Genomic DNA, 10962 nt, shown 5'->3' on the forward strand with positions numbered 1-10962 from the left:
CAGAGCATAAATATATTCAATAGCAGTGGTCCCCAACCCTGGTCCTCAGCGACCGCTGTCCTGCATGGTTTTGATGAGTCCGGACTGCAGCACAGCTGATTCATATGATTGCAGTACCTCCTTTGCATTCCTGTAATTGCTGCAGAAGCCGGTTAATCACCTATGAATTTAATCCAGGTGTGCAGCAGCAGGAACACACCTAAAATATGCAGGACAGTGGGCCCTGAGCACCACGGTGTTGGGGACCACTGTTCAATAGGACTACATTTGTTTTAAAAATCACTTTTTATTGATGTTCAGTAATGTTTTTTTTTTTTTTGTGGGGGGGGGGGAGCTTGCAACATCACTCAATGTTGCGAATTGATTATTTTTTTTAAAAAGGTCTATGAGATTTTTACTTAATTCAGTTTAATTGTGTAGCTAGACAATTTATTGATATGTACGTGTATGTAAGGGCGATGCTTTTTTTCCCCCACAAAAAAACAAAACAAAACCCCCGCTTCAAATAAAAATAAATAAATGGATCTTTCGCCATTATATGTCGGTGGAAATAAAAGCACCTCTCACAATTTGGCGCCTGTCCCTTTAAAAAAGCGCAGAGCTGAGCTGAGAGTGCATCGCGCGACACACCGCCTGCATCATTGTTGCTATTTTTTGATGGGATAAGGAAGAGAGTGGCTTTAGCTTATAAGGGGTTTTTTTTTTTTTGGAAGCGGAGACATCCCTTTTCTTCTCTCTTTGAGATTTAATTTTTTATACATATATATGTATGCATAAAAGCCCTTATGGAGGCTGAAGTTCCTCTATTTCAAGGACGAGCTCCGGATATTTCTGCTTTTTACCAAAATTACCCTGATTCAGAAGGCATATTACATGTAAAGGCGGCATAAAGTGCGTCATAATTATGAGTGCGACCGCATGGCGTGCAGGTCTCTGTGAGGATGTGATCTGACGGGGATCTCCGCTTTCTCGCTCCGCTGCCTCCTCCTCACTGCCGCTCAGGATGCCCAGGGCTCTGCGGCGACTGGTCCATTTGATGCTGTTCTGCCCTCTGTCTAAAGGCCTGCAGGTAGGTACCTGCTACACACACACAAAAAGAGACTCGATGGACATTTTTGGACAATCTGCGTGGATATACATCCAAAATGTCGCAAAGTACCCCCCTCTCCTCATCCTACCCAACCTAACCTCACAAACACTGGAGAGAGAAAAAAAGACGATGCAAATGCAGGCAAGAGTGAGGAGAGTGCGCTAGCTTTTGGGCCCCAGCTTAGGAAATGAAGGAGAAGAGGAAGCAGACTATTTGGGGCCAGTATAGAAATTGTTGTGCTAAACATGTTATTTTGAACGGGTTAAGAAAGAATGGTGAAGTTGTGACTCGTCGTTGCTGCATTAGTTTTAGCATGGTGCGTTATGAAGTCCTTGAGCCTGCACTGATTTGGCTAGAAATGATGAAGCGGCATTTCAGCTGTTTGTGATTCAGACGTTCTCAAAGATGAGTTTTGAGGCCCCACTTGGGAGTCAACGAATATGCAAGTCTGGGGTTACGAGGTCATAGAAACCAGAAATGACGATGAGAACGCGTGAGAAATTAAAAAATGGCAACCATGGCCATGCACTAAAAAAAAAATGGAGCTCCAACTTAATTTTTTTTTTAATTTGTTAGATCTAGTCGAATTAAGTTTGAGTATTACGTATGGAAAAAAGTAAGTTTGACAAACTCGATTATGACGCAACACTACCTCCTTTTGTTGTCATTCTACCACTTTGCAATCAACCGTGTCAGATCCATCATTCTAGAGACTCCAGCGAAAAATATCCAATTTAGCCTAATTTACATGCTGGCTGTTTCGTAACATGTTGTGGGAAAGTTCCAAGTGCATGAATACTGCTGGAAAAAAATGTATTAATACGCGGTGTACGTGTTGCCTTTCAATACATTCTACTTCCCATGAGCTTTTGTAATGACTTTCTAATTAAGCGGACACCTTTTTGTCCTCTGCTGCGCTCCATAGAGTCGGCTCCCGGGCATCAAGGTGAAGTACCTTCTCCTCGCCTGGCTGGGCATTCTCATCATCAGCTGGATCGTCTACATGCAGTATGCCTCGTACGCTGAGATGTGTCGCGGGCACGTGTGTCAAATGGTCATCGTAAGTAAACGCGTACTTGTATTTACTCGGAGTAAAAAAAAAAGGAATGTATTTTGCTTTTGCATGTGACATTTCATTCATGACACCACTTAGCTGCACTGAATAGTCTTAGTCACACTCGCACATATTAAGAATGAACCGATGTTTTGTCGAGCTCACAAAGGGAACGTTTAGAAGTACTTTGACAATGTGCATGTGATTTTTTTTGAGGCTGTTCGGAACAAATTGGCAAACTAGCTAGCTTTGCCAAAATGTTGCAGAATAGTTTGAAAGGGTGCAAACAGGAGAAAACCAGTCAATGCAAGATTCTGTTTTCCAATGGAGAAATAAAGACATCCGAACCAACCTCTGCAGTTAAATCATGACTGGAACCTGTTTGGCAACACGAAGTAGGCGAGAAGAGTCTTAAAAATAAGACGGAATTAAAAAAGGGAGGGACAACAACGTACCTGGATTCAGTGGAATAAATAGGACAAAATGAGTGTCCCTTCATTTTGAGCTAATGTATCTGTACCAATCACTGAACATTTCACTACACCCATCCCACATTCAACATATAGAATGACACCAAAAAAAATCCATAAATTATTAAATGTTCTGCTTTAAAGGCTTGGCTGGTATGATTTCCTTTCAATCTTGCTCAGAACTTAGTAGTTTCCAATTTTTCTAATAACTGGGTGACAAATTTACGCTTTACGTGTAAAAAAAAAAAAACTAAAAGATAAAACATTTGTATTTTTTTTTCACCAGGGTATTTCTAAATGTTTGCTTTTATCTGTCTGAACTTTAAACGTGTGTCGCTGCTGCAGTGAGAAACGACATTGACGGCTCAGAAAAAATAAAAACCAGAATCGTTTCCTTTTGGTATGACTCATGTTTCGTTCAGGCTCAGCAAACTTTCCTTGCCCTTAATTCTAACTCAGTTGAGTGTGCAGTTTCTGATGTGTGACGTGACCTCCGCCCTCGGCACCAGCTGGCGGAAATTTCAGCACGTCTGCAGTAAGATCACAATCAGACAAGGGGAGAAATAAAAAATCATACTAGAGTGATATGCATCTTATTTACTTACTTTCACTGACAGCTTTTTCATCTAAACTTGACTTTTTTTGTACAAATTACTGTTTTTCAAAGATTCTACCAACTTCGCCAATAATGCTGATGCACTTATAGTTGTGGAAATAAGTTCATTTGTGGAATTTCCTTTCTACTAAATAATCCAGAATCAACTGTTTATATATATATATATATATATATATATATATATATATATATATATATATATATATATATATATATATAAACATAAGCGACTGATAATGACAGCACCTCAGCCTTGAAGTAAAATCAAGGCTTTTGGAAAGGCCATTGGAAAATTTAAACTTTTCCACTGGGACATCATTATTCATTTAATATTTTATGACGTGGTTGACTCTGTGTGTAATTGTACTCTTGAGGTCGGTCTTGAACGGTTTCTCACCCTGGTCGAGGTCTCAGAGATCCGTAGGTTAATTTGCTAATCGATGTAAAGGTTTGCACACGTATTTCAAGTACCAGTCAAACCGATATGTTTTGGTCAGAATCAGTGACCTGTGGGAAGAAATGCAATGCGAGACGGTCATTAAGAGGAAGTGACACCGCTGAAAAGAGGACACAGCAACAATGTCATGCAATTGTTGCTTTTGTTTGGTAGACCTCATAGACTACGTAAATATAGAGGTCTTAAAATGGCTGATGTTTCTTAGCTCACTTGGGATTGCTTCCCGTTTCCCGTGGCCTGACGTTGGGTATTTCTTTGCTTGTTTTCTCAGTGCGATCACTACAGAAGGGGCATCATTTCAGGCTCGTCATGTAAGGCCTTGTGTGATCAGAAAACTCTGACGCTGCACCACTGCATGTCCACCTCCTCCACCCATCAGGTAAAACACAAACACTGTTTTTTTTTTTGTTTTTTTTTGCTTTTGAATGCTTTTTTTGTTTTTTTTATATGATAAAATTTATCTTTGTGTATGTCTGTAAAATAATAGTTTCAAGCAGCTAAGAAATGCATATCGATTTACAGTTTATGCGGTTTTGGGTATATCACACAAACATTGGCTACCATTTCAACATGTTCTCCATATTTCTAACTAACTCTAGTTTTGATTTTACTCATTCAGGTCTACGTTGGACTTTGGAAGGACAGGCCGGTGGTAATCAAATGCAGCATCGAGGATCCAGTGAACATAGATGGAGTCCCAGAGACTTTGGCGAGACCGGAAATGAGCTTATTCGACAAGCCGACTCGTGGAACCTCAATGGACGAATTCAAAGAGATGCTGCACAGCTTTCTTAAGGTACCATTTACGTCAAACTACTTAATTGACAATGGAAGTCATTCTAATGTTGCACAGAAGGAAAAGAGCTCTTGATGTGCTCTTTTTCTTACTGAGCGTCCAATTTCTTTTCTGAAGGCTAATCTCGGGGAACAACCGTCTTTGAGCGTCTTGGTGGACAGAGTCATCACTCTCGCTGACATCAACCAGGATGGCAAAGTGTCTCTCGCCGAGGCCAAGTCCATCTGGGCTTTGCTTCACATCAACGAGTTCCTCCTGATGGTGGCGCTGCAGGAGAAGGAGCACACCCCAAAGCTTCTGGGCTTTTGTGGAGACTTGTACGTGACAGAAAGGGTGAGCCACAGCTCCCTCTACAGGCTGGAGGTCCCTCACTACCTGGAGGCGGTCGTCCCAGAAGCTCTCAGCTCTGGCCTGAACCACTGGCTGGCGCCGTCCTGGCCCCGCAGGGCCCGCATCACCATCGGCCTTCTGGAGTTCGTGGAGGAGGTGTTCCACGGATCCTATGGGAGCTTCCTAATTTGTGACGCCAGCCCCCACCACGTGGGTTACAACTCAAAGTACGACTGCAAGATGGCCAACCTGCGCAGCGTGGCGTCGGAGGCTGTGGTGCGGGCCTTCCTGAAGGGCCGGCGGTGCGAGAACAACGCGGACTGCACTTACGGCAAAGACTGCTCTGCCACGTGCGATCGACTGGTGAAGCAGTGCAACACGGAGGTCGTGCAGCCTAACCTCGCCAAGGTGTGCATGCTCCTGCAGGATTACCTGCTGTTCGGGGCCCCATCAGACCTGCGGGGCGATCTGGAGAAGCAGCTACGCACCTGCGTGACACTCAGTGGGTTAGCGAGCCAGATGGAAGTGCACCACTCGCTGGTTCTCAACAACCTGAAGACATTACTGTGGAAGAAAATTTCCAACACACAGTACTCCTGAAAGCAGACCGTAACCAATCGGCTGTTCTGTCTCATGAATTATATACAAAACGAGAGAATCTAAAGTTTTGCCAAATAGCGTAACCGTTTCAATCATTTGTGTGATTATCACTGACTGGAGATGCAGGATCGTGAAAAAGTCTATACCCTCTTATTTTTGCTTGTTTTGTCAAACTTAAAAATGTTTCAGATGATCAAATTTTGATATCATATAAACATAGCTTTATTAAATATAACATTAGTTCTCAATAATTAGTTCATTTAAAAGTTATCCAACTCAACCAATTTGTCAAAATATAATTTTTTTTCTTTAATTGTGAATTGACTCGTATCACATTTTTACATGCTTTCACACAAAGGCCTGATTAAAATTGCAGAATAAAAGTCACTTAAGTAAAACCTGTCTGACACCATGAAGTAGGATAAAAATCTTAAAAATGCAAGTTATAATAAAAACAGCAACACACCAACAATTAATATCTAATTAGAGAACATGGAAATAAAGTCCACTGCTTTAACCAATGGAGATTAAAATTACAAAATTTGTCAGTCAAAAATGTACAGGTTCTGATGAGACCAAAAAGGTGAACAATAAACGAACTGACAAAGACAATGCAGAAACAACAAGACACCATTTGGGTCATTCATCAGAACAATGATCCAAAACACCAGCAAGTCTCTCTAAGTGGTTAAAACAACAAAACTAAGGTTTTATTGTCTTATTTGCTAAGAAGAGTGGACTAAAGTTCTGCATTCCATCAAAAAGGTTCTTTGTGAGTTACGTCAGTGTTGGCTCCATTTTCTGCCACTAAAGGTGGCCCAACCAGCTATTAGGAATAGGATGCAATTACTTTTTCACAAAACTGTAACTGAAAACTGTGAACTGCAATTTATAATGTGAATCGAGAGAACCGACAAACCCAAATACCTTATGGATGACTCCGTCATGTTTGTTGTTCAACTCGTTAGTTGTGACAGATATCCGTCCATTTGTACACTATTCTCAGGACTCTGCCCGTAAACGCCATCTGTTTGGTTCTACATGTAATTTGGTTTTTAAAATAAAGCAACTTGGATTTATTGTTTTGTTCTTTGTGCACGGATAAGAATCGGTTTTATTTTCTGCAAATGAAGCTGATCACAACAGATTGGAGATGTACGGCTATGAGAAAATAAACTCAAGTTTGGTTCAAACGACTTATTTCCGGTGAAAATACATTTTGCAGTGGGCATTAAGTTTTTCTTTTTCACCACCGTCTTTCATAGAGAAGTAAATAGAACAGCACATTACAGTTTCATTTAGTAAGTGTCATTTCCTCTTGGGTTTGTGCTATTGCTGGTAATGCCTGTGAATTATGTTTATCTATGGTGAAAGTTGTGTCTATTTTAAGGATTAACATGTACATCTAAATAAAGTAGAATACCATATACATTTTTTTAACCATTTCAGCTTAAAAAATGTAAACAAATGTACTATATTCAGAGAAATACACATTTTAACCCTTTATTTCTGATCATTTTGAATATTATGCCTTACAGATGATGAGAATCCATGCATGATTTTCAATAAGGATTTTTAATACAGAACTGTTGGCCTACCAAAAAAGAAAGTTCATATATGAGCTTATATTTTGAAAACACTCCAAAAGTCAGGGTTATTCAACTCGGTGGCTGGCGTCCTGCAAACTTTTAATTGCAGACAAAAATAAAAACATGTCACCAGCAGGACTACCTACTGTGGAGGCAATTGAGCCATTTGATTCAGGTCTGTTAGAGCAGGTAGTCGCCTAAAAACTGCAGGACACCGGGCCTTGAGGACTGGAGTCGAATACCCTTGTCACACTGTCTATGAGGTTACTGACAGGCAGCTCTTCTGTTTGATTGCATGGTCACTAAAGCAGTGGCTGAGTGTGGACAAGTGCAAAGTCAATGGGAAATGAACTCAGTATCTCCATGAAGCTTGTCAGCATCACTGAGTGTTTGAGTTTTGGTTTTCATCTGCTTTATTTTGATTATTGTTGTATTGCTCATTTAAATCAACATGGGTGTTGCCTAATCAGTTTAGCCCTTTGTTTTTGGTTTCTTGCTTTGCATGGTCTTTGCGCTTTTGTGCTCAGGTTTCTTGGCGTAGTAAACCTTCTTCCCATATCCTCCCATCTGCTCCCCTCCTCTTTATTCTCTTTCCCTCTGCCTGTTTGCCTCCTCTTCTTTTTTTTTGATGTTTATTGGCGCCTCCTCTAATCACCCACCTGTATTTTGTCAGTAATCAACTCCCCAGTGTAAAGTCTCTCATTCGCTGCCATTTCCTGCTGACTCCTGTTGTTCACGCTATGTTCTCCACTCGCGGTTTTATTACTTTTTTGTTTTCTTTTTTTTTTTAAAGGCTCGTCTTAATTACAAATGATTTCGGCTCCCGAGTCCTTTGCAAAATCTGAATTGTGATATAAAATGCTGCAAAAGTTTAATCAGAACTTTTGGATTTAAAAAAAAGAAAGTGCAAAAGCAAATTATGTGCAACAATAAAACACACCACCAGAGGCCGCCATAGATGACATGACAATAAGCAAACACTGACTAACTAAATGACCCTCAGTTTATGACGCCAAAAGTCAATGCTGGAGGAAAGATATAGAAAATGGACGAACAATTTCGAAAAAAAAATAAAATTATTTTATTTATTTTTTTCATTCAAAACAAAAGGTCTTTTGAAAAAGATTTATTTGGGAGTGAAGTACTGTTTAAGTAAATGTTCACTAGATGGCGCTGTTTGTGTTCACCGAAACAAGTACAATTGTGTTGTACCACATTTGGACGTGACATGCAGTAAGATAAACGATGTAAATCGCTTTCAGGTTGTAAGACATTAACCTGAACATTTATAATTAACTTATTACAGCAAATAGTTTTTTTTTTAACGATATTTACTTCAGATTCAGCACAGAAATATACCCTTAGTTATGCTACTGAAGGGCAGACATAACACATTTCTTCACTCTGCTACCTAAAATCTCATTATGTAGAGATCTGGTTTAAAAAAAAAAACTCTTCCGCTGGCATGAATTTCATATGTCAACTTCAATGCTGTTCAGAAAATTCAAATCCGTCATATTTATTCATTTCACAAGTAAAATAATAATCTTTAAAGGACACAATGCAGAGGCTGCAAACGAAATGAAGAGGAGCCAATAAGTTTATCTTTGCCTGGTGGTCCTCCACCTGTCCACAGCTGACAAGAGGAAGACAATGTGAAGCAAACAAACACAAAGGTGCAGAACCTGATAATTGTCCGCGTTGCATCCCGTGCTGTGGAGATAGTGACTGGCTCCATAGAAACCGTGAACATCTCTCTCCAGCACACTGTTGCGCCAGGACAGCTTAGAACCACGCAAATCGTCTCTGCTTCTTCGCCTCTACCTCCAGCCACGACATCAGTCAGGAAGAAATGATTTGAATGTCCGTCGAAAGAACCACACAATGGCCAAACTCCCCACCGTCAACCACACACGCGTCCTGCACAGACGCATGTCGTACCTGCAGAAAAGAAGAAGAAAAAAACGATGCCAGGCTCCTGCTCTTTTATTATCACACTATAGCTTATGATGAATTTCCATTTGCTCATAATGGAGGCCTATTTTTTTTTTTTTTTGTGACTTGATACTGAAAATACAGCAGACATCTGTGAACCATTGTCCTCTGTCAAACAGACTGACTGTATTCACAAAACCTGTGCAAATGAATCCATTGAGTCGCCAAAAGGAGTAAGCATGACGGGACTCGCAAACAAATCGCATCCCTTTGCAGAAAGAGAATTGGAACAGTTTGTACACGTGCAGTGATAAGACTGTCAACACAGCTGATGAACGGACTGAGGAAGGTCAAGGAAGTTCAGAAGAGAGCCAAGGGGAAAAAAGAAATCTTTTGACTTTGTTGAGTCAGTCGATTCCTAGGAGAATGACATATAGAACAAATATTGGAGGTGAAACTCCAATACTTGGAGAAAAGTACAGATTTTTCTATTATTGTAAGGAAATTCGCTTCAAAATGAACTTTTCTTCTGAACAGCATGAAAGGAAAGTAAAATATGATTTGTCATTTCAGATATATTATTCCAGTATGAGGCTTGTCCAGGCTTTTCTTTAAGTGTGAGCGGCACAGCCTGGACAAATGTGGTCTTGTACTTTCTTCTTTTACTTTCACACTTTTCTAATTGAGTGTAAGTTTCCAACAAAGCCAGGTTTTTGTCTCTGGTTTAATTTTGTTTCTTTTCTGAAGACTTAACAGATTTTTCTCTCTCTTATACTTTGCGGTATTGTTACCAAAAGTGAACGATTTGTTAACTGGATTTTAAAAGTCTTGGTACTCCTTAGTCGTTGTCTTTTGGGTTTTGTTTCTCTACCACCCTCTAACCTAAGTTGCTTTGTGTGCATTTTGTAATCTTAACATTAAAAACATCTAAAGCTTGTAATTTGATTGACGACGTAGGTAAATCTCTTTATTGAAATTTGATCTCTTGTTTTTCTATTATACAGCTAAAACCAGATATTTGCGTACACCGCATTGTTTTTATTTTCTTAACTTTACTAACTAAACCAGTCTAAAACTGTCTTGCATCTGTTGTCAGTAAACCCAAGCACTTTATTTCATCAGACGGTAAGACATGTCACAAAAAAAAAAAAAAAAAAGGTCTTTATACTTTTGGTGCGTTTACAGATTATCTGGCTTCTTACATTGCCTTCCGAGTTACGACATCATCTGCCTTTTGATTACGTTATTAAAATGTCAAAGTCCAGACAAATGACTGATCTACATGCCGTGACATGACCTAAAACAGACAGATTATGCTCATAAATCCTCCAATATGTCTGAATTAAAACAAATCTGCAAAGAAAAGTGGGGCAGATTTTCTCCATGGAGATGGGAGCCACTCGCTGCCAGTCGAGGCAGAAGACTGACGCCAGGTTAGTACCTGCTTATGCAGTGGAGCCTTTACTGTTCCATAAAGGCCAGATTGGATTTAGCCATTTGTTTTAATGAGCTCTAAAAAAAAATGTGACCAAAAACACAGAACAAACTATTTAAGGGGACAAACATTCTTATCCATAGCTCTGTGTATCCCAACATAACTAACTGCCCAGTTCCTCATTTTGACCCTTCGTGACACACTTTTCTCCCTCCATTATGAATGCATATGATGCAGGTCTTCCGTTTTCTAGTGTCTTAGGAACACTGCACCCCTGTTGGAACTGAAACACTCCTCCTGACCTGCTAACTCCTGCAGCTGACTGCTTTTAATTAATTAATTTATTTTTTCTGAATTTCTGATGCGTTCTCTCTGCAGACACGCTGGCCTGCTGCCGTTCGTTCGGCTCCGCAAATTCCCAGAAGATTGGATCTGTCATACACAGACTTAAACTTGATGTAGTGCATGTAAGCTCCGAATTGGTTCAGCGTGCAGCGCCCCGCAAGGTTACCGAGAGGAGGGAGGGGAGGGGAGAGGAGGGGGAGAGGGGGACGGCTCAACGCCTGAGCGAGTAAGGCTACACTAAAAAG

At 40.3% G+C, this 10962-nt stretch overlaps 1 protein-coding gene across 1 annotated transcript; it reads left to right on the forward strand.

Annotated features, from left to right (window-relative positions):
* Positions 1–299: 299 nt before the first annotated feature.
* dipk1b (divergent protein kinase domain 1B) lies at positions 300–6606 on the forward strand. The gene is made up of 5 exons (XM_014972746.2): positions 300–1069; positions 2016–2150; positions 3959–4066; positions 4307–4483; positions 4601–6606. Exons 1-5 carry the CDS (start codon positions 1004–1006, stop codon positions 5411–5413), a joined length of 1299 nt encoding a protein of 432 aa, XP_014828232.2. The 5' UTR covers positions 300–1003; the 3' UTR covers positions 5414–6606.
* The last annotated feature ends 4356 nt before the right edge of the window (positions 6607–10962 follow it).

The sequence above is a fragment of the Poecilia mexicana genome, unplaced genomic scaffold (genome assembly GCF_051168715.1).
Source record: "Poecilia mexicana isolate PSO_F unplaced genomic scaffold, ASM5116871v1 scaffold_12, whole genome shotgun sequence".
Classification (NCBI taxonomy): Eukaryota; Metazoa; Chordata; class Actinopteri; order Cyprinodontiformes; family Poeciliidae; genus Poecilia; species Poecilia mexicana.

Excerpts from the sequence above, each read along its gene's own strand:
- dipk1b (XM_014972746.2), top strand. The coding sequence starts at position 1,004 with ATGCCCAGGGCTCTGCGGCGACTGGTCCATTTGATGCTGTTCTGCCCT. Across the intron at positions 1,070-2,015 it reads CTCTGTCTAAAGGCCTGCAG|AGTCGGCTCCCGGGCATCAA; the intron begins GTAGGTACCTGC and ends TGCGCTCCATAG. Across the intron at positions 4,484-4,600 it reads TGCTGCACAGCTTTCTTAAG|GCTAATCTCGGGGAACAACC; the intron begins GTACCATTTACG and ends TCTTTTCTGAAG.